Raw genomic sequence first — 27556 nt, forward strand, 5'->3', positions numbered from 1 at the left:
ATGCCCTGTTTTAATCTTGTGAAGAGTTTAACATCTGCCTTTCCAAGTGTGTACAACAGTATATCACGGTAAGTTTATAACTTGAACTAGTAAAATTATTAATCATATTGCCAGTAAGTTTCTCTCCCAAATTCTGATGTGCCAAGCCAACAAATTTAATATGATATTTAACTAAGGTGATTTCTGTCGTCTTTGCCTTTTCAAAACTAGGATTATAATAAAATCTGAAGTCAACTCAGAACACAGTGAACATAGCTCAGTCTTTATTTTGTATGGTTATGTCTCAAGATTCTGTTTATAAAAATGATCTATTTCCCGGCATGGTGGTACACACCTAGAATTCCAGCAATTTGGGAAGCTGGTGCAAGAGGGTCACAAGTTAAAGATCGGATAGCGAGAGCCAGTCTCTAAAACAGAATACAAAGGTCTGCCAGATCAGCCCAGTGGTAGAGCACTGGCCTAGGTGTGGGTTCACACCCCAGTGCCCCACCCCCAAGAAATATCTGTGAATGTATAACTTAACAATTACAGAATTCTGTGTGCTTTTCTAAATTATAATGACTTTCTGGAATTCGAGCTTCATTTCCAGCAAGTGTCAGGCCAGTGGTTTGCCACCTGACCACCATGCCCGTGTGTATGTGTCTGTGTGTATTTAATACCAGTGGTTTGCCTCCTGACTCCACCATGCCCGTGTGTATGTGTCTGTGTGCATTTAATACCGACAATCGGAGCCTGTGTGTGTCCCTCTCCGCAGGTTTCATCACGTAACGCCAGCAGCGTGCTGTTGTAAGACGCGGAGTGGCGAGAAGTACACTGATCCTTTTAAGCTCGGTTGGAGGGACTTGAAAGGTCTCTATGAGGATATTAGAAAGGTGGGTGCCCGATTCTGCTCCGGCCTAATACTTTTGTTTACTGGACCTTAGTATGGGCTTTTTTGTGTTTTTTGTTTCTTGGAACTAGGGAATGAACCCAGGGGTACTCTACCTTCAAGCTACACCCCCAGCCCTATTTCTTTAATTTTTTTATTTTGAAACAGTCACACTAAGTTGCAGAGGGCCTCACTAAAAAGCCGAGGCTGTCCGCGAACCGGCAATCCTCCTGTCTCAGCCTCCCAAGTCCTGAGCGACAAGCATGCACCACCATGCCCGGCCAGTTTTAGAATTATGAAAAAACAGTGCTGGTTTGCAGATAAGCGCGATGCCGCTGCAGACTTGATTTGTGTCCTTGAGGTTGCGAATGTGTGTGTGCCACCTGCTACTGGGCAATACCTGCTACCGCTACGTAGTTGTCAAGTCTGAAATCTGAAAAAGCGGTCCGATCCGTGTAGCACATCCTGGTCCAGAGCTGTCTAGCCTCTCCTCCTCTACCATCCCCTCTCAGTGGCTCCTCCAGCCGTCTTCACAATCCTGAATGTCAGCGCCAAACCACCCCAAAGGTGGCTTCCTTCATCTGTTCCCCCGCCTCTCGTGGCTGGATCCTGAAGTCCTGTCTGGTGCACAGGTTTGGATTTGTGGCAGGCCTGTCCCCCTGGGCCTCTCACAGTGTCCTGTGCCAGAGCAAACCATGACCCCAAACCATTGCCTGGTCTCCGTGTCCATAGGCCGCTGGCACTGACGCAGGTTGCACAGAGGAAAAATAAACACAAGCGTCCACCTGCCCCTTGTCCGGCTTCTCCCATTCCCAGGTTCCCTCCTTCTCCCCCAGCCCAGCCACTGGCTCTCACAGTCTCACAGGTGTCGGCCCAGGGCCTCGTGGGTGTTAGGCAAGCGGCTGCCACAGAGCTGCACCCAGCCCTTACTTCCTGCTCAGTAGCCCCAGACCATGGAGAGAGCGTCCCTCGGCTCGTGCGCCTTCTGCGCCATCCTGCCCGCTGGCCCACTTCCTCCCACCTCCGCTCCTGCTCCCTCCCTCGGGCATCAGACTCTCTTTTGCGTGGCTTCTAACCCATTTGAAGTTCTCCGGTTTCTTGGTCTTCATTTTGGAAGGCACCCTGAGCCTTCCATCACAGGTCACGGTCTCCCTAGACGTTGAGGTCTCACTCTGCCTTCAGACTCGCCCTCCATGTTGACTCCGCATTGCTCTGTGGCCCCTGTTCTGACGTCTGAAGATGCCCCGCGTGGCCACCGGCCACTCATTTTCACCAAATCTAACATGCACTTTCCCTTTGTCTAGTTTGGCTTGTTGAGCAGTGGACACCGTCGACCACTCCTTGTCCTAGAAACCATTCCCTGGGCTCCCCACGGTCCACGGTCCTCTCCTTGGTGCTGTGGCCCCATCTCAGCCCTAGTGGGGCTCCTGTGTGCCCCGGGCAGTTGCACTGAGCTCTGTGACTGCACCTACACCGTACCTCTCCCAGCTACACCCGGGGCCCCTGTGGGCAAAAGTTGCCTTGCTTATCTCTGCCACCTCTGCCTTCATTGCAGTTCTTGCCATTGCACCAATAATCTAATGAGTAAGTGACGGGCCTGCTGGACTGGGGCTCCCGAACCTCACTGCGTCCAGGGGATGTGCTCCAGTTCAGGCAGCACACCCACTGTGGAAGGCCTGGAGGGCCCGCGATCTCCCAGCCCAAGCAAGGCTCATCTCCATGGCGTTTCTAGCCGGCACCAATCTCTTCCTTCTCTGAACTCTTATGTCTCTCATGTGCAGTATGGGTCAGATTGCCACTGTATTGCCCCTATTTCTCATGTTTCAAATGCTTGTTCCCTCAACTCAATGGTAAGCTCTTTGCAAGCGGTAAACCATGCCTTATGCTTCCTCGGTGAGCCTATGAAATGTCTGCTGCATAGCGGTCCAGCCAGACAGACTGAGCCCCGCTTCTTCTAGCTGCCACCTTGTCTGCCTCCTGCCCTTGATAGACAGCTTTGCCCCCTCCCCAGGCTGCCCGACTACTTCATAGGCGCTGCCCTCCCCATCTCTCCTCTTCCCTCCATCTTCCCAGCTGGTCACTTGCCCCGGGCCTTCCCGAGCCAGCTGGCCCTAGTCTCGCGCTCTGGGCCGCTTCCTGCTGGCCCCTGGGGTCAGCTGGTGTCCCATGCTGCCTCGGGGACAAGTGGCAGCATAGCCGTAGCACTGAGGCCACCTGGGGCCTTGTGTGTCCAGCCCACGGGCAGCGAGGTCCATCGCCACGTGATGCTGGGGCCTCGTGCTGATACGCGTTCAGTGTCTTAACTGAAAGGACACACCGAAGCCGGCACAGTGGTACACCTACAATCCCAGTGCTTATAAGGCTGAGACAGGAGGATCACAGGTTCAAGGCCAGTTTCAGCAACTTAGTGGGACCCTGTTTCCAAGTAAAAATTTTTTAGAGTAAGTGACCGGCCTACTGGACTGGGGAGTAGGCTAGAGATAGAACACCTTTGGATTTGATCCCCAGCACCACTAAAGAAAGGAAGTAAGAAAGAAATGCACTGCCGGCTTGGTGCAGTTATACCTGACTGACACAGAGAAACTGTTTCAGGAACTGCTCATCTCTACAGCAGAGCTGAAGGAAATGTCCGAGTACTACTTTGACGGGAAAGGAAAGGCCTTTCGACCGGTTATCGTGGTGCTGATGGCACGGGCGTGCAATATCCACCATAATAACTCCCGGTGAGTCACCTCAATGCCTCTGCCCTGCTTTCGTGTTTGAGAACCTTCGTTCTCGGTGCCGTTTGGCCACCCGTTTACGAGATAGCAGCTATAAGAGTTCACTTTGCCATCTATAAATTCTGATTTCAAATCATTAATAACTCTGGGACCTCGCCTGGCATCTTTGTCTTGCAGACTTCTTAATTGCCCTCGAAGAACAACTTTAGTCACAAACATTTTAGAAAGAAAAATGGAAAGCCAAATGTATTTCTCTTGTTGGGAAGTAACGAATACCAGGATGTGTGGACATACGTTTAATCATTACATGGCCTGTTAGTCCAAAGGTTGGCTTAAGGTTGATCAGTGCCGTTGTCTGGGCCACGCATGCACACACCCTGGGCTGCCTGCTTCCTCTTCCTCTGACTTTCTTAGTCATGCAGAAGAGAAATCCGTTTTAAAGACGTGTCGACTGATGGTCCTCAGATTTTATGTCTTAAATATTTAGAATTTTAAAACATTAGAAGAGCTCCACTGTTTTGCTTTTTCTTTTTGAGCTCCACTGTTTTAACATTAAAGGAAATCTCAGAAGGAAAGAGGCTCTAGGTTGCCTCGTGCGGCCCCGTCCTCTTCTCTCTTTTCTGTGTCCATCCGTATATGGACTCAGTGTCCTACTTTGTTTACTTGCTCTTGTTTTTTAAACCATATTACATTGCTCAAAAAACTTCATAATTGCATCATATAATCTGTGGATGGGAATTTCAGTACAGCATAATGTACTGACACATTTCCCTCGTGTTGAAGATGTATGTTTCCTGCTCTCAGGAGATAACACTTTTAAGAAAGGCCTAAGATTTGTCAGCACCGGCTTTAATGATGCGCTGTAAGAAGGGGTGTCAGCTGTTGTTTCTTAGCAACTGCGGATTCCACTTCTGCAGAGCCGCTGTGCCAGGCCGCTGTGCCCTCTACGCAGCACCTCACACCTTGCACAGGCTCCGCTTCCCCTTGACTGGAGGCTTTTGAAGCGCTCACAGTATATTTTGAATGTGCAGTGAAACCCCTTAGCCATCACCTGGACCACTTTCACTTTACCTGGATGGCAGAGTAGCAGAAATGAGCCCCTGGACCAAACTTGACATCTGTCTCCTGTGGTCTAGAGCAGAGTCTCTCAGCCCGGGGACTAGTGACATCTTGGATCAGATCATTCTTCGTTGTGGTGGGTCAGGAGAGGGCTGGCCTGGGCATCAGAGGGTGCCTGACACCCTTCCTGGCCTCTGCCCACCACATGCCCCTTGTGGATAGCAGACATTGTGAAATGTCCCTGGGGCTCCAGAATCACCCCTGATTGAGACCACTAGTCCAGGAAAAGTGTGTTTATATTTTTTATTTCTCAGGCTAATGTAGTGCATAATACTGTTCATAACTCTAAGAGATAACATGGGAAGGAAAGCATTCTTCTCTGGTTTAAATCTTATGAGCCATTGTCCCCACAGTTGAGAATTTATGATCAGTTTGCCTTTCAACCTATGTAAACTGTTGGATGACTTGACTGGGAGTGCTCAGTCTGGGATCCATGGGGTAACAAGGACCTGTGACCCCTTGAAAGTATATGCAGAATTTTGTGTGTATTTGCGTTTTCCTGGGGAAGGACATCCGTGGCTTACAGCATGCTCTTGAAGGCTAAATGGCCCTGAAAAGCTACAGAAGGAATCTTCCCAGCTCCTGATCCTCAGCAACTGAGGTAGGAATGCACACAGAGATGCCTGAGACTCGAAACGTCCAGTGGACAGGCGTATGGCTTGGAGACGTGCCTCTTAGGTCTTCTCCAGGGAGGACTTGCGTCAGCTGCTACAGCAAGTGCTCTTGGCACCTGTCGGCCTTCCGTTCTCAGCCCGCCAGGGAATGTCTCTGATGCCATGAGCCCTCCCGCTGAAGGCTTTCCCTTCCAGAGCCGCCCATACCCTGGGGCTGTTAGAGCTGCAGCGCAGCCCCTCAGCTGGCTGAGGCTGTCCAGGAGTCCACATGGAATCCGTTTCCACCTTCCCTCCCTCGGGTATCTTTTAAGGGTACTTGAGCAAACATCCGCTGAGTCTGCTTCCCAGGAACCTCACTTGCAGTAGGGTTCAGCAAAACCCAAACTACCTGTAGCCAGGACTTACGTTATCAAAGCGTCCAAATCATACAGGCTTTTTAGTTTGAGACCAGCCTGGGCAACATACTGAGACCATGTCTCAAAGGGGGGTGGAGGGGGGCTTGTAATAAATGGGTTTCTCTAAAACTGAACACAGCACCAACCTCTGTGGCACCTACGTCTCTGCCTCGAAATGACCAGCTGCTGTCATTGAGCTTGGCACCATCCATTCTTGTGTAAAACCTTCAGCAGTGGGAAGTCCACCCCCTTGCCAACGATCAGGGTAGCAGGAGCCCAAGTGAAGGGCACGGATCCACCGATCTCAGTTGTGCAAAGACTAAGTGACACTGAGACTCACACGTCCAGTTTACAAGGCTCAGCTGGGCAATTAGGTGGTCGGATTATAAGCTGTGGTTATCAGATTAGATAATTACAGGCCAGCGTCTCAGGTGTGATAAAAATTTTCTCTGTAGAGAATGTAATTTAATGCTTCTTTTAAAGACAGAGATCACAAAACCCTACCCTGGGAAGACGTAACAAAACAGCCATTACAGTACCAGCAAACTTGAACGATTCCCAGGGTCAGGCCACTAATAGTTCTAGAACTCTTGGTGGTTTCTTTGTGCTTCAGAGTATTGAACCAGGTACTGCTGCTGTGATTTATGGAACAGGTTCAGAAGGTCGGTGTAAAAAGGATTATATTTTTGTCTTTAACCTAGAAGATGGCACTTTTGATGGGTCCATATTCACTATTAAAATGAACCTTTGAAGGAAAGTCTACAATAAGGGATACTCACTAAAGTGGAGTTTTTTGGGGGTTTTTTTGGGGGGTGGTTGTAGAACTGAGGATTGAACCCAGAGGCATTCTACTTCCAAGCTACACCTCCAGCCTCTTTATTTTTTGTTTTGAAAAAGGGTCTTGCTAAGTTGCTGGGACTAGTCTCAAAGCGGTGATCCTTCTGTCTCAGCCACCCAATTCTTGGGATTACAGGCGTGCACCACCATGCCTGGCTTAAGGTAGACGTTTCGATGAGAAAGTGGTCAGGCATTTCCTTGGTGAGTTCAAGTTCAAGCAGAGGTTCATCGGTGAGAGTCAGAGGGCTGTCATGCTGTGACAGTCGTGACTGGTTAGGCATCCTCTCGCAGTGCCCACCACACCACAGCAGGGCTGATTGTGTCCAAAGAAGTCAGCTCGTCCACTTCATTATCTGTGCCAACTTGACAAAACAGAACGCCGCACTATCCTGTAGCCCCTGGGTCCTGTGGGAAAGCACCGCACAGAGCCATCCTGAATACGTGAGAGATCAGGGCGGCCTCGTGGGGGGCCACTCTCCATGCCTCCAGTCCACAAGCTTCTGGGGTGCCTCAGTGGCAAAGAAATAAGAGCACGAAGCCTGCACTGTTGGCACTAGAGCTTTGCGGGCATCTGTTTCATCTGGAGACAAACCTGGCAATGTTCAGGAATTGCTGCCTGGGCTGTCAGTTCTTTTAATGTTAAAGCTGCTGGAGAGTCTGTGAGTGTTATGATCAAGATTTGCGAGAGTTGCCATGCCCACCAAAGGGAGAAGGCCCACTGAGCCTCGTGTCTGTTGAGCGTTAACAAACACGGGCCTACAAGTTTGAGCTTGCACGCATCTCCCATGTCCTATGCCACTTCGTAGGGTATAGGTGCCTCTTTTTCTCTTTTTGGTGCTAGGAATTGAACCCAAGGGCATTCTGCTTCCAAGCTACATCCCCAACCTTTTTTTTTTTTCCTCCTTTTAATTTTGAAAGAGGGTCTTCCTGAGTTGCTGAGGCTGAGGGGCTCTCCTGAAACCTGTGGTCTTCCCACTGCTGACTCTGGCGGCACCACAGCCTGGCTCAGGCCTTTCTGGGGCCGTCTCTCTGCACCCTTCCCCTCGAAGGCTGCTGGGAAAGTGTGTTGGCTATGCTGTGGGAGTGGGACTGGCGCCCAGCGGTTGGAGGCATGACTCAGCTTCACACTCTCAAGATTTCATCTCCGAGGCTGTGTGAGCTTTCTCTATAATCGTGAATTTCGGTCGTCTGTCTCCATGATGCTGCATGGAAGAATGAAGAGTGGCAGTATTTCAGCTACAAGCCAACACACAGCCAGGCCTGTTGCATCGGGGGAAGAGCATCAGATAAAATCACAAAGCATCTAAATGTCTGTAGAGGCTGGGTCACGCTGCCACATAACTTTTTAAGCATCCCGCGTCTGTGGTCAGTAATGTGGCTGTGCAAAGTGGCATCTTATGTGTGTATATGGTTATGAAATATCCATTTATTTTTTGGAACAAGGGACTAAACCTAGAGTGTTCTGCCTCCGAACCACATCCTCAGCCCTATTTTGTTTTATTATCTCATTTTTTGGTACTGGGAATTGAACCCAGGGGCATTCTACCTCTGGACCTCACTCACGGCCCATTTTAGTTTTAATTTGAAATAGGGTCTCACTAAATTGCTGAGGCTGGTCATGAGCCTGCAATCTTCCTGTCTCATCTTCCTAAGTACTGGGATTACAGGCGTCCACTACCACGCCTGGCTTAAAATATATATTTTTTTAATCTTTGCCCTAATATCTTCAAATTACAAAAACCAAAACCCTCGAGCGCCTGGGTGAGCGCCCCCATTTCATTGCTCCTCCAGCAGGAGCCTGAATGCGGCAAACTCGTGACAGTGGAAGCAGTTCCCTGCTTAGGAGTGCAGGGGCCACGCTGGGGCTGTGCGGTCGCTTTAAGGAAGGCTACTGCTAATTGGTAAGAAGTGCATATTTTGCTAGAAATCGGTGATGAAGATATTCTAGAAAGTAGCCTTTGTATGTAAAACCTGTAAACGCCCTCTTCTTCGGTGTATTCAACTCTGTGAAGACAAAGAATTTACCTGAAAAATACACAGCTTCCACAACCAAGCCTGGAACTGCACTGAGAGTCTAAGCAGGCCCCGGAGCCCCTGAGCCTGGACTTGTCGTGCAGACCTGGCGCATCATCGCTCTGGCTGGTTTGCGGTGGCGCTGGGGCTGGCCCTGGGGCCTCCCCGCTGGGCGCAGCATGGGCCTGCCTTAATGGTGGTGGTTCCTACCCTTCCCTTCGGGGCTTTTGCTTTACTCCTTTGCCTTTGGAAGAATCTGTTGTGATCTGGAAGTATTAAGAACTGTTACGCTGTGACTTATGAAATATTAATGCTTAATGAACAGCACTTAGGATTGATTTCCTGCTGAAAGCCCTGGAAAGTTCTAAGGTTTAGTTCTAAGGCCTCAGGGAAGAAGGCCCAGCAAGGAGTCGCATTTAAAACGTCTTTTTGAAAGAGTCAGAGGAGTGTCACTTGCTCTTTTAGTGTCTGTAGCTGAAGGCCTGGACCTTTGGTGAAGTTACACGCATGGCTTTCTGCCAGGCCTGAGGACTCAGAGTGAGCTCTGCCTGTTACAGATGGCACGTTTGCTCTTGAAAGAAAATGCTCTCGGCAGCATGAATCTCTGTCTTCTGAAGATGTAACCTGGTGCTATTATTTGAAAAGTAATTAGAGTAAGTGGAAAATTTGATTAGTGTATGTTTAAGTCAGGTATTTGTTTTAGGTTCAGAAACTCTGGTTGGGGCTGGGCATGGTGGCACGCGCCTGTAATCCAGTACTTGGGAGGCCGAAGCGGGGTTGGAGGTGAAACCCACCATCCACAGCTTAGTGAAGTCCTCTGCAGCTGGTGAGGTGTGGCTGCAAAACCTCAGAGGTGGACTGCCCCGGATCTGGTTTGATTTTATTGAGACTCGGTCCTGTGAACTTCCCGTGGATGATGGATGATCATGACTGTGGAGGTGTGTGCCTGTCGTCCCCGCTCCTCGGAAGGCTGAGGCAGGAGGTCGCTTGAGCCCAGGCCTGGGCAGCAGGGGGGAAACTAGGCGATTCCCTTTTAATTATAAAATTCATGATTCATATCTACATATCATCTTGTGCTTATCCTTAATTTGTGTTAAACTTGAGAAGTAAAACTTTATGTTTCAAATGCAAAGATGATTAAATATGAATTAAAAAGAAAAATGAGAATTGAAAGAAAGTTTACAAGCACTGTCTCTTGATTATCTGTGTTGTCATACTAAACATTTAAGACGGCACAGATCTTTGAATGAAATGATGGTTCTTTAAGACACCTCTTTGTGAGAGGCCGCTGGGGATGGAACCGAGAGGTGTGCTACCTCTGAGCCACACCCCAGCCCTATTTCACTCGTTGCTTTGAAGCAGGGTGGCACTAAGTTGGCGAGGCCAGCCTGGGATTCTCTTGCCCTAGCCTCACAAGTACTGCGATTCCAGGTGCGCACCACCATGCCTGGCTGTCCGCAACCCTATTTTATTTTCAAATGAAATCTATGTTGCTGAGGTTTACCTCAAACTTGGGATCATGTCTCAGTCTCCCAAGAACTGAGATTATAGGCATGTGCCACCCAGCCTGGCTTAAGACGCTTTTAAAATACTTTTCACGTGTTGTAACCTACTTACAGACTTGGACCCCTGACCCAAACCACTACTAGAGGACACAAGCAGCCAGCCTCCGGGGTGTTGCCCTTTGGTGGTGCTGGTGGTGGTTGTTAACTATACAAACTCTACTTCTTAACGTGGAGCCCACCACAGAGTACTAGCAGGATCTCGTGCATCTTTAAAATGCCCTCCAAATAATAGAAGTCGTGAAGCCAAAGTGTTTCCACGGTTTCTCTTAGAGAAATAAAATTCTTTGTCCTAGATCCGATGTGCACTTTTCACAAGATGGTTGCTGAGAAGGTTCTAGGCGGCGTCTCTGTTAAAGCCTTGCTTTCTGTTGACTAGAGACATGCAGGCCAGCCAGCGCTCCATAGCATTAATTGCAGAAATGATCCACACTGCCAGCCTGGTCCACGACGATGTCATCGACGACGCCAGTTCTCGAAGAGGAAAGCACACAGTTAATAAGATCTGGGGTGAAAAGAAGGTATGATGGGGGGTGTTGCTCACCCCACTACTATATCAAATGGTCTTTGGGTCAGATATAGCCAGGCATGGTGGCACACACTTGTAATCCCAGCATTCAGTAGGTGGAGACTGGAGGTTCACGGACAGCCTCAGCCACTTAGCAAGGCCCTTTGCAACTCATTGAGACCCTGTTTCAAAAATAAAGACTAAAAAATAGGGCTGGGGTTTAGCTCGGGGGTACAGTGGCCCTGGGTTCCATCCCCAGTACCGCCAAAAAAAGTCAAATGTGCTCCAAAAAGTGTATTTCATGAGGAATCAGACAGCTGACTTCTGGGCTTAGATTACCCATGTTCAATAAATGCAAGCATGCCAGAATATCAAGGCAAATAAACAAAACTGAAGGAAAGGAAGGAAGGAAACTCAGACTCAGAGAGAGAGTTCTACCATGAGAACTTCAGTGTTTACATCTGGTCACTAGTCTGCGTCCTACAGATTGTGATGAGCAGGACGTCGCTGACTGGGGAGTCGGTGGACTCGGCGTGCGAGGGCAGTGGCGCCCACGGGAGGGACAGCCGACCGGGTGCTAGGTCAGGAGAGGTTTCCTGGGGTGGTGTCTGAGCTGATCATACAGACAGTCTGCTAGTGAAAGAGGAGAGGACTTTTGTGTTTGTTGCTGGGGGTCAAACATAGGCCCTGTAACAAGCAAGCCCTGCATCGCCAAGTTACATCCCAACCCCAGAAGGACTTTTATTTCTTTTGCAGAACTGAGAATTGAACGGAGGCATTTTACCTCCGAGCTACGCGCCCTGCTCTATTTTCTCTTGTATTTCAACACAGGGTCTCGCTAAGTTGCGGAGGGCCTCACTGAGTAGCTGAGGCTGGTTGCAAACCTGCAATCCTCCTGTCTCTCCCTCCCAAGTACTGGGGTTACAAGCGTGTGCCACCAGGCTCAGCCACAAGGCCTTTTGAGCAGAACCAAAACAGCAAATGGAAGGCGCAGCAACATGGTTGAGGAGTGATTGCTCTGGGCCACGGGGAGCTCTCGAGGGCTGAGCTGCACCCTCTCCATGATTGTTTCTCTGGTTGTGGACTGGAGGGACCAGTGGCCTCTGAGAGTCGTCAGGTCAAACAGTGGCCTCCATGTCGCTGTCAGGTCAAGCAGTGGCCTCCATGAAACCCTGCCGAGGGAGAGGGGACACGCACCACGACACCTCCCTCTGCTCTGCTGTCTTCTGACAGATGGCTTTCATTGTCGTTGACTCTCATTCTCCTCTTTTTTTCTGCAAGTTTTTTTTCTCTTCTTTTCCTAGGCTGTTCTTGCTGGAGATTTAATTCTTTCTGCAGCATCTATAGCTCTGGCACGGATTGGAAACACAACTGTTATATCTATTTTAACCCAAGTTATTGAAGATTTGGTGCGTGGTAGGTTGGATCTGACTTGTTTTTTAATTCAATTCTGAAATTTAGCCAGGCACTAAAGCCATATCTTAAGCAGCCCTTTTCCTTCATTATAGGTGAATTTCTTCAGCTTGGGTCAAAAGAAAATGAGAATGAAAGATTTGCTCACTACCTTGAAAAGACCTTCAAGAAGACCGCAAGTCTGATAGCCAACAGTTGTAAAGCAGTATGTACGTTCTTTTTTCCAAGTTAAAAAAAAAGCCTCATAGATTCTTGGGAGTGATTTCTCTTAAAGAATACTTAATTGGAGAACCTAAAACTAGAATCCAAAAGGAGGGCGTAGGGCTGTAGCTCGATGGCAAGAGTACTAAAATGAGTGAGGTCCTGGGTAGAAAAAAAAAAGAAAATGGTATTCAAAAGTCCCAAAAGATCAACTAGGAAAGAATTACATCCCCAGCCAGCAGAAAACTTCAGCTCCAGGCTGTGCTGTTGGGTTTTTTCTGTCTTCTTTGATATTTAGATATTAACTTTCATTCCTCCTCCCCATGAGTGAATCAATCAAAAAAGCTTTTTTTTTTTTTTTTTTTTTTTTTTTAGTATATTCCTCAATCTATGGTCCAAACTGTGTAACATGAGTTTTCCTCAGTTGTTGCCACACACGATTTCTGTCATTTTACCTTTAAAAAGTTATGAAGTGTTGCTGGGCGTGGTGGTGCACGCTTGTAATCCCCGTGCTTGGGAGACAGAGACAGGAGGATCACGTAGGTTTGAAGCCAGCCGCGCTGACTTAAAAGACCCTGTTTCCAAATAAAAAATATAAAAAATAGGTCTGGGAGTGTAGCCCGGAGGTAGAAGGGCTTCCAATAATACCAGTACCACCAAAAAAAAAAAAAAAAATTATGAAGTGCTTTGTTCTTAAATCTAGTGTTTACCCTGGAGAAAATAATCTATTAAATGTTACTGGTGTTTTTGTACTTTTTTATAAGTAGTAGTTTTTCCCGTTTTTATTACATGAAATATAAATAAGTCCTATTTCTTCAGATTATAAATTGAATGTGAACCGTAACTTTTCTCCTTGCTTTCTCCCTGGCATTCTTCATAGGTATATGATTAAACCCAGGGGGTAATACCTCCAAGCCATACCCCTAGGCCTTTTTTATTTTTTATTTTGAAACAGGATCTCACTAAGTTGCTGAGGCTGGTCTTGAGCCTGCGACCCTCCTGTCTAAGACTCCCAAGTACAGGAATTACAGGCGTGTGCCACCACATCGAGCTGTGGTGGTTATTTTTAAGCCCTCTGATGAGAAACCCTCTCCCTATCCTTGTCCATGTGAGCGTCTCTCAGCCTAACAGACACAGAGACGGGCAGTAGCTGCTCACGTGTAACCCAGCCTCGAGGGTCGAGTGTAAATCGCCGTCATCTGCGCGCCTGACATAATTACAGTTCAAGAGAACTCAGACCTCTCCAGTGGCAAAGTCCCTTGCCAATCCTGGCCGTTGACAAGTGTCAGGAAATGTGTAATTATGAGCCAGAAAAGAATGAGGACAACACTTCCTCCTAAAGAGATCTAATTGAAACCCTAAGGAATGCGAATTACGTACAAATGCTGACCACAGTCTCAGCCGCTTTTGTCTCTTTATTGAAAAGGCTATTATGTTTTTATTCCCAAGAAATTACTGTGTGTGTGTGTGTGTGAGAGAGAGAGAGAGAGAGAGAGAGAGAGAGAGAGAGAGTGTGTGTGTGTGTGTGTGTGTGTGTGTGTGTGTGTTTTATAGGAGAGATGAAAACATGTGACTCGGGAATGCGGATACACTAGCTAGCTGGGCATGACAGTCCAGGCCCACAATCCCAGTGCTTGGGAGGCTGAGACAGGAGGACTGCAGGGTTGAGGACAACCTCTGCAACTTAGCAAGACATTCTGCAACCTAGTGAGACCCTGTTTGAAAATAAAAATATAATACAGGGCTAAGGGTGTAGCTCAAAAGTAGAATGCCCCCAGGTTCAATCCCCAGTTCCACAAAAATAAAATGAAACAAAAAGTATAAGATGGGCACACTTAGCTGTTGCACGATCCTTCTTCAGTGACCCTGCCCGTAATGGCCGACGTCTCCATCGAGATGCATCCTCCTCAGGCACACTCGTGTGTTAGAGGAAGTTCACTGGTGATTCCCCGAGTGGGGCTGCGTTTCGGAGGCCTGCACAGGTGGCGGGATGTGGGCACTAGAGTCAAAGCAGACGAGCCCCAGGCGCAGAGGAGCAGTACCCGGCCAACGGGGACCAGGTCAGTCAGTGATGGAGTCCCGCGCAGGGTCCAAGGAGATGCGCCCAGTGCCAGGCAAAGACTCAGCAAGCCCAACGCTGCACACACATTCTTTATAGGGAGCACCTCATCTTCAGAGTGTTATCTAGTAAAGGCTGGACAGGCATCTTGGCATGGCTCAGCCCTCACTAAGAGTGAAGTGCTCCCTGCCCTCCACTAGATGGCACGCTGGTGGCATCCCTGGCCACTTAGCAGGTGCTTTCTGCCTGAGCCCTGGGGCTGTGAGGATAATAAGCAAACTCCTAGTGGGAGCTCTCCGAATAAAAGCTTCTGTATTTAAGTGCCCCTGGGTGGGAATATTCCAGAGGTGTTATGTATTCAAAATGGCTATTTTTATGTACTCTTGGTATTTAAAGTACAGGCATGTGAGCTCTGGAGCGGATGTATGCAGAGCACGTTAGTCAAGCCCAAGGATGGAACAGGAGTGTAAAGAAGAACTAATGGAGTCACAGAATGCTTTGAGAACCTGAAGGAACGTGCCAGCTCACAACTTAGTCTACGAAGAACACCAGGAAGAACACTGTCCCCTCCATCCTTAGCCATCCATTATGTCTTTAGTGGAAATAACATTCAACCAGGAGAAGGCTGTCTAGGGAGATGTTTTGTGACTCTGATTGATGCTAATTCATTGTTGTTTTGGTACCAGGGATTAAACCCAAGACACTCTACCTCTGAACTACACTCCCAGCTCTTTTTCTTTTTTATTTTGAAACAGTCTAGCTAAGTTGCTGAGGCTGGCCTCAAACCTGCAATCCTCCCATCTCAGCCTGCGTGGTATTAGGATTACAGGTGTGTACCACCATGCCTGACACGATTAATATTATTTTCAAAAATCAATTGGCCACTTGTTATATACATAGTCATGTGAATTACATAGCTTACTAATGAAGGCTATCACCTGTTCCCCAGAAAACTGGGCTGGAATGAGCTGGCTGGTGCCAGCATATGATGAGCCAGAACTGGCTATGGAGATCCCGCCTGGTGGATCCTGCGGGTGTTTGTTTTTCCGGAGTTCCCATCTTTCCAGGACTCTGTGTGGCCTTGAGTTAGTGGGCTCTCTTCCTATTTCATGTTCAAAATTCAAAATGCCACCGTTTCGTTACCATACTGTTACAGGTAAAAATGAACCCTTATTCGGAGTTTGCCAGTTGTCCAAATACTGTTATAACAAAAGAGGGGGACCCTTTCCTCGCTGCAGAATCCAGTCCAGGGCCTCCCGTTGCTCTGGCTGTCGTGAGACCTCAGTCCCTGTTGCAGTGGCAGAGTCGCTCAGTCTCCCTCCTTGTGTGGCTCGACGTTTAGGCCCGTGGGCTGGTTCTGTCGGGCCTCTCACATAGGGTTCGTCTGCCGTTTCTCGGGAAGAGGTTTGGGTTATGATCTTTACAGTGTACGGCAGCCAGGCTGCCCTCTGAGCACAGCACACAGGAGATGCGGCCACTGCTGATAGTGGACATAGATGGAGTTGTAAGCAGTTGCCAGGCAGCACTGCCAAGGCCTTGGCTCTCGGCGCTAGCCCTCGGCAGCCCAGGACAGTAGGTGCTTTAGTCCCTTTGTGGTTGGCAAGACTGAAGCAAAGGATTACCCAGCATGCCAGGGTTCATGGCCTAAGTCCATCCTGGCCTGCTGCCTGCGGAGCCGGCCCGCTGTGTGCCCCATGCCAAGCAGAATGGGGTCACAGAGCCGCAGAGGTGGGGCCGGAGGTCAGGGACAGGGCCACCTGTCACCAGTGACCATTACAGGAAGGCGACCCAGGCACTCCCTCTGGCTTCTCACTGAGCCCCAGTGTAGGTGTTTCCTGTCCCTAGCCTAGCAGAGCAGAGCAGAGCGCGCGGCCTCCCTGCCCTGCTTTCGCCCTGGCTTGGCTTTCTCAAGCCGTCTGGGTCTGCTTAGCATGCGGAGCGGAGCCCTGGGCCGTGCGCTCGGGGCCAGCGCCAGCTAGGTTTTTTGGAATTTTAGAAAAGTCTTTTGAAGTCCTGATTCTCCCCCCACTGACAAGGGGAAAAACAGTCTTTATAGTTTTATAGTTTATTACTTTTCCTGCGAGAAATATAGAAGTAGACCACAGAAGAGCCTCCTGATACAGAACAAGTATCCTCCTGAAGCGCGAGGCCGTCACCGCTGTAGGAGAAACAACTATCAGAAATATGTGGAATTATAAGCGGAGATAGAGATGTGAAGAGATAGGACATAAGTGGGGAAATACGTGGCAGCATGCTGTGCACGACTGGGTATCTGTCCCTTTAAGGTGCGTCCACGGCGCTCATCACAGCCCAGCGCAGCGGGGCAGTGCTCTGGTGAAAACCAGTGCCTCTCTCCTTAGGGTCTGTTTCTTCTGCATGTCACAAAGCTTTCCTTAGAAAATTACCAGAGGAACTAGTTTGTGTCTAGCTCGGTTTTTCCTAAGCAATGGGAAAGTCTGCTTAACTTGTTGGGAAGAAGTGGGGGGCTGATCTTTATGGAATTTAAGGAAACCGAGGTTAGGGTGCAGCTTAGTAGTGCTTAGCGTGTGCAAGGCCTGGGCTCCATCCCCAGCACTGCAAAAAAGAAAACACTTGTTTATTTTGTGCTTGTTTGGTCTCCTTTTGACAGCATCTCCTACCTCGCCGCCTCTTAAGGGAATATACCTCCGACTCTCACCCAGGGGTTGGCGCCCGATTCTGGCTGTCGCAGCTCATCTCCGAATCCCCTCTGTTTCAGGTCTCAGTCTTAGGATGCCCTGACCCTGCCGTGCACGAGATTGCCTATCAATACGGAAAAAATGTGGGAATAGCTTTTCAGGTTGGTATGCTTCTCACAAGCATGGTGGGGTCGGGCGTGGTGGCAAGTGTCTGTGATCCCAGAACTTGGGAGGCCAGACTCACGACTTAGCAAGGCCCGCAGCAGCTTACTGAGACCATTTTCTGAATAAAACATAAAAGGGCCGAGCGTAGTGGCGCACTCTTGTAATCCCAGTACTTGGGACGCTGAGACAAGAGGATTGCAGGTTCGCCGTCAGCCCCAGCTACTTAGTGAGACCCTGTTTCCAAATAAAGAATAAAAAATAGGGTTAGGGGTGTGGCCCAATGGTAGATGGGCTGAGGGTGTAGCCCAAAGGTAGCACGCCCCTGTACGACCCACACAGAGCAAAAGAGAACCGAGCTGTGTGGCAGCCGACAGCCCGCCCAGCAGCAGGATGTGGGCGCCGGGCACCTTCACGTTCCTTTCTCTTTCGCCAGCTCATAGACGACGTATTGGACTTCACCTCATGTTCGGACCAGATGGGCAAGCCAACGTCCGCCGATCTGAAGCTCGGGCTAGCCACCGGCCCCGTCTTGTTTGCATGTCAGCAGGTGAGTCTCGGCCGGGCTGCTCAGAGCCAGCCCCAGGCGGCGGGCGGCGAGATACACGGCCCAGAGACAGTTAGCTCTGACCACAGATCTAGATTCGAGCCGGTTTCACTGCTGACCTGTTGGGGCAAGTCACTTTTTCTTCTAAGGCATTTCTGTGAAATGGAAACGATTCCAATCTTCCTCCCAGGTTGTAATGAGGATTGGCCGGGATAAAACTCGTCATCTCCTGTGCCTCGGGTGCCAGGTGTGGCTGAGGTAGCGCCATGATCGTTTCCTATTTTGGCCACTGGCAAAGTTTTGATTGTAGGCCTGAACTCTGGGTGTACCTCAGAAGTCCTCAGAAGGCACAGGCAGTGTCAAGGGCCAGAACTTTAACGGGACTGTTTGCTGCTGTGGGAGGCGTCGAGAACCACGGGAGGCACTAGGACCCCTCGGTCTCCTTTCTTCTTGGGAGGAGGCCCAGTGCGTCTTCTCCTTGGTATGGGTGGAGGGAGGCTTGGGAGCACCCGGCCGGCCGCTCAGTGGCCACAGCGCAGGTCTTGCCCAGCCTGTTCTGGTCCTGGCCATGTTGCTTTGGGCTCTGCCAAATGTGTAGTGGGGCGCTGGCTTGTGCTTGAACATTGTTTTAAAATAAGATTTTCATCTTTGTGACATTCAATTGGTTATTTAGCGAGGCAATAAGATATTGATCATCATGCCGTGAAATTAAAACTGGCTTTTTGGTCTAAAGTTTTAGTAACTTTTATTAGTTTTTGGAGATTTTGTTTCTTTATAAAGGTAAATCGTGTCTGCTTGGTTTGTTTGTTTTTGCAGTACTGCGAATGGAACCAGGGCATTCGACCTCTGAGCTACACCCCCTGCCCTATTTTTTATTCTTTATTTTGAAACCGGGTCTCACTGAGTTGCAGAGGTCTCACTAAGTCACTGAGGCTGTCTGCGAACCGCGATCCTCCGGGCTCAGCCTTCCGAATGCTGGGATTATAAGCATGCGCCACCGCACCTGGTCTTATTCTTTATTTTGAAACAGGAGTTGCAAAGAGCCTCACTAAGTAGCTGAGGCTGACTGGGAACTGCGATCCTCCTGTCTCAGCCTCCCAAGTACTGGGATTACAAGTGTGCGTCACCACGCCCTGCTCAAATTATGTCTTCTGAAGCTCAGGGATCCGTTTTGGCAAGAGGCCAGTGACCTTGCCTTCAGCTGGCTTCTGCTTGGAGCGAGGTCCTCTTTCTTCCATTGTCATCCCAGGGGTGGCTGAGGTCTTGGTGACTTGGCCAGTCCCCTGGGCAGCTGCGGTCAGTTCACCAAAGGCTGTGAACAGGGACGCCGGGGCACTACGCAGAGACATCTGCCCTCGTCGTCCCCAGGTTCCCTGCCTGGCATAGGTGAGGCCAGGGCGCCTGAGCAGTGAGGGTGCTGTGAATGGGTCCTCTCCACGGAGGCTCGCCACCAGCCCTGAGCCGAGAGAGGACCAGCGTGCATGCCTGGTTCTGGCAGAAACCTTTAAAAGTCCCTTTGATGCGTAAGGCAGGGCTAAGGGCACATTTCCCGTTTCACCATAAACCCCCACAAGAGAAAAGTGTTGAGCCACGTAGAGTGGTGAGCGTCTGTAAAGCGGGCCTGAGGTCCTGAGACGTGAGTGCTGGTGTCCTTGTGCTGCGGCTACAAATCGTAATCGCCTCAGGTGCAACCTAGTGGATTTACGTGAAGAACAGGACGATCGACTAATAAGTATGCTGAAATCTAGCCAGCTTGGCAAGATTCATTTAATTAGGCCTTGAGATGGCAAGATAACAAAAGACCATCCTTTCCCTGAAAATCTTACAGCCAGGCCTGGTACTCGGGAGGCTGAGACAGGAGATCACAGGTTTGAGGACAGCCTCAGCAACTTGGTGAGACTCTGCACAACCTACAAGACCCTGTTTCAAAACAAGAAGAAAAGTTTACAGCCTGCTACAAAGTGTTGGCTTTTATACTTTTAGAAACCTCAGCAAGCACACTTTTCTTGAGTCCAACTTAGCGTGACTGGCTGGCGAGGCTGGCCTCTCCCGACTGCTTCACTATGAAGACTGTTCAGGAGATAGTCACTTTTCCTCTACACAAAGTAACAATGGCTGATTCTGCCTTCCGGTATAATGGGGCAAAATGGAGGGGGGATTGAATTGGACCCCTCCTACGTATTGACCTGCCGGTGATCTACAGTAAATGGAGAAATACTGGCTTTTAAAAGGGGAAGAGGACAAGGGAAGTACCAACCAAAGTTGCAGCATCTCCAACCATGATTTTCTGTGCGCTGCCCTGGGGAATCCCAGGGTTACTCCCCGGCCCGCCCTTCTGGTCGGCTGTGGGTCAGTGGGAAAGGAGCTGCAGGCGCACTGTAGCCCAGGAAAGGGAACCTGTGGTGAGCCGAGCGGGCGGGACTGGACGGGGCTCATCTCACTTATGCTGTTTCCTGCCTCGTGGCACATGGGCCAGGAGTTAGTCAAATGTGTATAGCTAGTCAAATGTGTATTTATAAATTGTTTTCAAATAAAACAAGTTTAGGCTCCACTGTGGATTACACTGTCAAAGGGATTCTTAACAAGAAATCTGTCAAAAAATTTGTGGGCCTAATTTTGGGTTAAACAAGCTCTAGAAAAAACATGAGAAGGTGCGATTCTTCACTTAATGAAAATGCGCTTTTAGTTTATAAAGGGTTCTTTCATACATCATCTCTAATCTTACAACTCCTCTTTGTGTTAGATATTATAATATCTCTTCTACAAAGAAGAAACTGGTGCTCAAGCCTGGCCAAAATTAAACATCTGGGCCGTGGCACAGAAGGCGATAGGACATTCCCAAGCTTTCTAAGACCAGCATTCATTTGCTATACCCCGCACTACTGTGGCCGCTGGGAGGTCGGTAAAGTACCTGTGTGGCGGGGTCTCTGCACGGCAGGTGACCCACAGGCCCCTTGCGAGCGCTGTGACCTCGTTAGTGAGTGACCTCTGACCTCCCATCAAGCAGTGACCCCAAGGTGTCGAGTCCATTTCCTGGGCTGCTGAGATGTGTTTGTGGACTCGTCCTTGAATTTAACGATTTGTGAACATGGGCTTGGGTCTTACTGGACCAGGATAAGCAGGTTTGGAAGCTGCCTTTCTAAGTTGGCAGGCTGTGTTGTCTTGGAATTAGAATTTGTTGAACTCCGCCCTTGAAGTTTCAGGGCTCAGGCTCAAGGAGAGAGCACTTGCCTGGCATGTGCTGGGTTTGATCTTCAGAGCCACAAGAAAAGTTAAAAACTTTTGGGATAGCCGGGCGTGGTGGCGCACGCTTGTAATCCCAGCATTTGGGAGGCTGAGCCCGGAGGATTGCACGGACAGCCTCAGCTACCTAGTGAGGCCCTCCGCAACTCAGTGAGACCCGGTTTCAAAATAAAGAATAAAAAATAGGGCAGGGAATGTAGCTCGGAGGTGAATGCCCCTGGGTTTCATCATCAGACCTGCAAAAAAAAAGGGGGGGGGTTTATGCAGAAGTCCAATGTGACCCTTCTATGTATGAGTCTACATGTTTAAGAACAAAACCTGCCAGGCGTGGTGGCGCATGCTTGCTATCCCAGTACTCAGGAAGCTGAGACAGGAGGATCACAGGCCAGCCTCAGCTACTTAGTGAGGCCCTTTGCAACCCAGACCGTTTCACAATACAGATAAAAAATAGGGCAGGGTTATAGCTCAGAGGTAGAATGCCCCTGGGTTCCATCCCCAGCACTGCAAAAAACAAAACAAAACAAAAAAACATGTTAAATCTTTAAGAGGTTGGGGGGGGGGTACTGGGGATGGAACCCAGGGCTTTTCTACCTCTGGGCTACACTCCCAGACCTATTTTATATTTTATTAGAAACAGGGTCTCACTAACTTACTGAGAGCCTCACTCAGTAGCTGAGGCTGGCTTCGAACCTGCGTGATCCTCCTGTCTCAGCCTCCCAAGCGCAGGGATTACAAGTGTGCGCCACCAGGCCTGGCTTCAAGAGCTTTTTAAAACTTTCCTTTCTTCTTTTTCTCTTACTTGGTAAGTCACTGGACCTAAATGTCAGCCTGTCCATATTTCCGAATGCATCATCAGCCCCGCGCCATCTGCCAGGCTTTGCTAATGCAGGTTCTGGCTGGCGCCTCAGGTGCCCACGCTGTTTGGATAAACTCCTCAGTATACTGACCACATGTGAGACTTTGTTTATGAAAAGATTTCGCAGAGTTAGAATCTGATTCATCCACAGGTTCTTTTCCTTAATGGGCTACATTAAGGGGACCATTAATGGGCAGTGTCGGGGAAGTGCGATATTTGCATGTTAAAGCTGCACCTGCGCTGGGCGTGGTGGCGCAGGCTCTTATCCCCACGCCTGGGAGGCGGAGACAGGAGGATCGCGCAGGTTCAAAGCCAGCCGTGCCGGCTTAGGAGACCCTGTTTCCAAATAAAAAAGAATTTAAAAAATAGGTCTGGGAGTGTAGCCCAGAGGTAGAAGGGTTTCCAGGAACCCCAATACCGCCAAAAATAAACAGAAACCCTGCACCTGCTACTTGTGTTAAAGGATGTGGTGTGGTCACACAGTGCAGCTTTTTAAGATTTTCTTTCTCTGATGATTTTAACTATGATGCTTTTTACTATGAAAAATATCAGAGAAACCGCCCAGTCGGAACCTAGGCCACACGAGCTGATACTGCAAGAAGCGCTTATAAACAGGGTGATCTTCCTCCACTCCCAAGAGAGGATCACGTCAGCATTTTCTGTTTTGTTTTCCTCTTTTTGTGTTAGGGCTGGAACCCAGAGGTGTGTGACCTCCAAACTACACCTCCAGCCCCATTTTCTTTTTAGCCTCACTGAGTCGCTGAGGCTGGCCTCACACCGGCTTTCCTCCTGTCTCAGCCTCTGGGTACTGGGCTCACGGGCGAGCCCTGCCACACCTGGCCTTCACCTCAGCTTTGGGGATGTGGCATTAAGATGCCGCAACAGATGCCTCACTGACTTAGCCGATTTGGCTTTCACCACTAAAACTGGGTTTCCAGGAAAGCTTATTTTTTTTTTTTTGGTGGGGTACTAGGGTGGAACCCAGGGGCATTCAACCTCTGAGCTGTACACCCCAGCCCTGCTTTATTCTTTTATTTGAAAACAGGGTCTAAGGAGGCTGGCCACAAACCTGCGATCCTCCTATCTCGGCCTCCCACGTTTTGGGATTACAAGCGTGTGCCACCACACCTAGCTTTAAATTATTTTATCAAAGACCAGTAGCTAAAGCAAATTACTGATTTTCACTCAAGAATTAACAGTTGCTGACTCTGAATTCTGCAAGCATGTTAACAAGTAACCTCTTCCTCAATCGCAGCACTGGGTTGGGTCTGTGTGCGCGGCCCCGTCTTCCTCCACGATCACTCGTAGCAGGGTCCTGGTTGCAGGACAACTTCCTTCATCCTTCAGGGCCTGCCAGGGAGACGCCAGCAGCGCTCTGAGCACTGAGGTGCCCGCGAGCAAGTGCAGCTCCTCCCACAGCAGAGCTGCAGCGGGGAGCAGTCGAGGCTCCGAGTGAGGCCGGCGCGGCCTTCACCAGGGAGCTCCGGTGAAGGAGCTCGCCGGAGGCGGCTGACGCAGCGCCAGGCGAGCTGCGTCTGTTGGCCTGGCTCGTGTTCTGTCAGTACAGGCGTGGACCAGCAGGCCGAGACGCAGCCTCTCCCCGCTTCCCTTTCTCATCTGCACATTAATCACCTATTTCTTATTATTTCCTATTACAAACTAGTTATTAGGACACTTGGGTTTCCTAAGAGTAAAGAGATTTCTTTTCTTTTGCTTAGTTCCCAGAAATGAATGCAATGATAATGAGGCGATTCAGCCTGCCGGGAGATGTGGACCGAGCTCGACAGTATGTATTACAGGTGAGGTTATTTTTTTATTTGTTGTTTGTTTGTTTATGGTGGTACTGGGGTTCCTGGAAACCCTTCTACCTCCGGGCTACACTCCCAGACCTATTTTTATACATTTTTATTTGGAAACAGGGTCTCTTAAGCCAGCGCGGCTGGCTTAGAACCTGCCCGATCCTCCTGTCTCTGCCTCCCAAGTGCAGGGATTACAAGCCTGTGCCACCACGCCCGGCTGAGATTATTATTATTTTTTTTTAAAGGCAGCAGCAGGCACAGCGTGGCAGTCCTTTAGACAAATGACTTAGCAACTACAAATTAAAATTTTTGGTCAACTCTTGATTTAACAAAAACTGGGAAGGTAAAACTCACTTTCTCAGTTTAATCGATCTCGGGTATGGCTTGCACATGGAGTTGCTAAGTCACTCGAGTGAGCCGGAATGGCGGTGTGCACCTGCAGAAGCCAGCTCCTTTTCCGTATTTCCGGTTTGGTGGCTGACTCTGGAGAATGAGCTATTTCCAAGTTCACAGTCATTCGGAAGCTATCGATACACTGGATGAGCTGGAGTGAGCGAGCAGACGTTAGTGCCCAATGTGGTGTACGATCTACAGTGAGAAACCAGTATTCGACATAATTTGCCTTTCAGATTTTCATTTCCTAAAAGTAGACAACCTTCCAAAAGGGTACAGTGTCTTCTGACCGATGCATAATAATGTTATGCATCACGACTTGCTAAGAGGGTGGTTTGACAGTATTATTAAAAAAAACAGTATGAGATGGAACTGTGGCTAATGGAGCCCCAGGAAAGAGATCCTGGCTTCAGAAGTGCTATCGTCATCCCTCCGCATTCCTGGGATGGGGGTTAAAGACATCCCCCATCCACGAGTTCGCAGATCCCCTGAAAAATGGTGACGCATTTGCACGTAGCCTTCACATCCTCCCGTGGACGTTTGTCTTCTCAAGATTACTTCTCATACACCCCTACAATGTATTTCTTGTTGTGTTGTGGCACTAGGAATTAAACACAGAGGTATTCTATTTCTAAACTCCATCTCCAGCCCTATTTTATATTTATTTTGAAACAGGGTCTTGCTGGGTTAATGAAAGTCTATTTGCTGAAGCTGTCATTGTACTTGAATCTTCCCGTCTCAGCCTCCCAAGTCCTGGGATTACAAGCATGTGCCACCATATCTGGCTAGCCCTACTGCGCAAACGCCCTGTCAACCGTTTAGGGAATGATAAGGGGAAAAGTCTAGATGCTCAGTAAACACATTTAAAATTATATATATATATATATATATATATATATATATATATTCATTCTGTGTTTGGTTGAAAACAGATGCAGAAGGCCAACTGTGATGGCTGGAGTGAGGAGTAAGACTTAAAAGAGGGAATTAATTGTACCTCTCGTGCTCAGAAGATAACAGTGTGATGTGCCCTTTTTATACAGAAACCTGCCTTCTCTTTCTCAGCGAAGCAAGCCTAACCAGAAATGCACTTAGCAAAAAATATCCACAGGAATGTTCTCTAAATAAATCCTTCAAAAGCATCTAAATTGTAATTCCCTGTATACTCACAGGGTTTCGAATGGACAGCTCAGCAATTACCAAAGAATTGGTTAAGGCTTGCTGAGCAAGATGAAGGCTCCCGAAAAATATAATCAGGAAGACTGAGAAAGATACTGCATTCATAAAATAAGAAAACAGGGTAATTTTTAAATGAGTAAAAATGGAAAACTAACTCCAGATAAAGGTTGCAATGTAAAGTTGAGGAAATCTTCCAAAATGTAACAGGAAAAAGTGAAAAATGAGAAAAGAGGACACATAATTATTTAATAAGCATTTCAGCGGAGAATTCAAATAAAAAACTTGTGGTCACCTACAGGGAAAGACACCAGCGCTGGCTCGGTGAACAGCAAGGTCCCTGGGCGCTGGGAGCAAAGGGCCCACCACCCTGAACACAGCAGTCACCACACGCAAGGACTAAGCTTGACTTTCACACACAATTTCTCAGTAGGTTTTTCCAAATGTACTTCAGCAAAATGTATAAAAAGACCAAAAAAAAAAAAAAAAATAAACGTTGTACAAAAAGGCACAACAACCTAAAATGTGCTATTTTGAGCAACCGATTGATCGATCTGAGAGTACAGAACATGAGAAACCTCTGACCCATAGTGTTAGGACGAAGGGACCATGAGCCATGTCAGGAGTACTCTGCTCTGTGTCACAAGGGGATTATGAGCCACGGAGAAGGAAATAAAATTACAGTATGTAACTAGGTTCCACAGTAAATATTTTTACACCATAGAAATAACATTTTATTAGCATCAGCTTTTAGGAAGAACCAGCATTAAAAACATGGTTACAGAACAGAAAGCAAATCTGTCTAAGCATGATGTGTACTCAGCGACGACGGGCGCCGTATCCGCCGCCATACACAGGGGAAGCCAGGGACGACAACATCGCGGTCAAGTCAGGAGGCACAGCACGGTGGACCAAGTCCTCATCGTAACAGAAAGGCCACAGATCAAAACGAAACATGATTATCAGGAACGGACAGACAGTGCCTCAGGAGAAGGGACTGTTGGTTTTCATCAGAAGCCCTTTTGTGCTTTCGTTTTTGCTGTGTATAATATGTTCTTTTATTTTTTAACTTTTACTTTATGTACAAATTAGATGTAGGTATTTTATATAACTTTAAAAAACTCTTAAGTAAAAAAATAGGGAAGTGAATGGGTACTGATACTGAGCCAGTCGCTCTGTAAGCTAATAGAATAAAAATTTACCCCAATCTGAGAAAAGTGCTTCAAGGAAGCGGGACGGGCGAGCCGAGCGAGCATCGAGCAGGCTGGCCATCAGCTGGCGCGGCCCCAGCTCGCCTTGCCTCCCAGGCACGCTTTAAGCTGTTTGCGCGGAGCCCGGCCGGGCCGTGACGTGTCTGTTCTGTTCTGTTCTGCAGAGCGATGGTGTGCAGCAGACGGCCTACCTCGCCCAGCGGTACTGCCACGAAGCAATAAGAGAGATCAGCAAACTTCGGCCGTCCCCAGAGAGGGATGCCCTCATTCAGCTTTCGGAGATTGTCCTCACCAGGGAGAAATGACCGCTCTTCCTGTTCCTCCTGGCAGCTATTTTACCAGACTGTGCCTAAAGAATTCTGTGGAATGCACTTTGTTTGCATCACGTGCAGACAACCAAAAAAATCATTTTAAAAATCATTTCAACCTTATGGATGGGCAATTTTTTATTGGCAGTTTTTCAGAAAACTTTTTAAATGTAATTAAACCACCTGACTCTGTCACTGTCGTTCTATAAATTCTAATCGAGGTATCTTGATGGTTTTATGTGGTACTGTTTACACTGTTCATATCCACATGTAAAGCCATTACACAAATAAATAATCAATGTTAAAATTCAAATGGTTTGTCTTGTTTCACCATGAGAGTAGAGGTCAGAAAACCAAAGTCTGCACTTAAGTCCACAGTAGTTGTATTTTAACAGTATCCAAAATTTCATATAGGAGAATGGTTTATTATAAAAGACTGTACATAAATTTAGACGACAGGTTATATACAAATCAAGAGAACATTCCACTTAAAACAGGAGAAGTGGAAGCGAGCCAGCTGATCACCAATGACACCTCGTTCAAGGTTAATAAAGGCAAAATGCACATCAGACAGTCATGGATTTGGTAGCAATGATGGTCTTTAATTTTCAGAAGTGTGTTGCACTGGTCCCACCACTCACTATGCCGGCAGAAGTCTAATGTCCAGTACAAAGCTGTACTTTGACATCCAAATAAATCCTCAATACACAGAAACCCACACTTGAGTGCTCTACTTTAATATCCTAAGCAAACAGAATTATGCACAAGATAAGAAGAGAAAGTATCCCTCTGCCCTCCCTCAAATAAGAGGAGATACACAAAGTGCACGTGTTGCATTTCAATTAAGTCAAAAGACAATACAAGTCTGTTGGTTAAGTATCTCTGCTCACCGATT

General features: G+C 48.3%; 1 protein-coding gene across 1 annotated transcript; it reads left to right on the forward strand.

The window, feature by feature from the left end:
- PDSS1 (decaprenyl diphosphate synthase subunit 1) lies at positions 1-26658 on the forward strand (the record flags this gene model as incomplete). The annotated part of the gene is made up of 10 exons (XM_080716895.1): positions 1-68; positions 755-872; positions 3461-3591; positions 10508-10649; positions 11941-12052; positions 12145-12254; positions 17047-17127; positions 17565-17678; positions 23493-23573; positions 26518-26658. 10 exons carry the CDS (start codon positions 1-3, stop codon positions 26656-26658), a joined length of 1098 nt encoding a protein of 365 aa, XP_080573021.1.
- Positions 26659-27556: the final 898 nt, after the last annotated feature.

This window comes from Muscardinus avellanarius, assembly GCF_963383645.1.
Source record: "Muscardinus avellanarius genome assembly, chromosome: 20".
NCBI lineage: Eukaryota > Metazoa > Chordata > Mammalia > Rodentia > Gliridae > Muscardinus > Muscardinus avellanarius.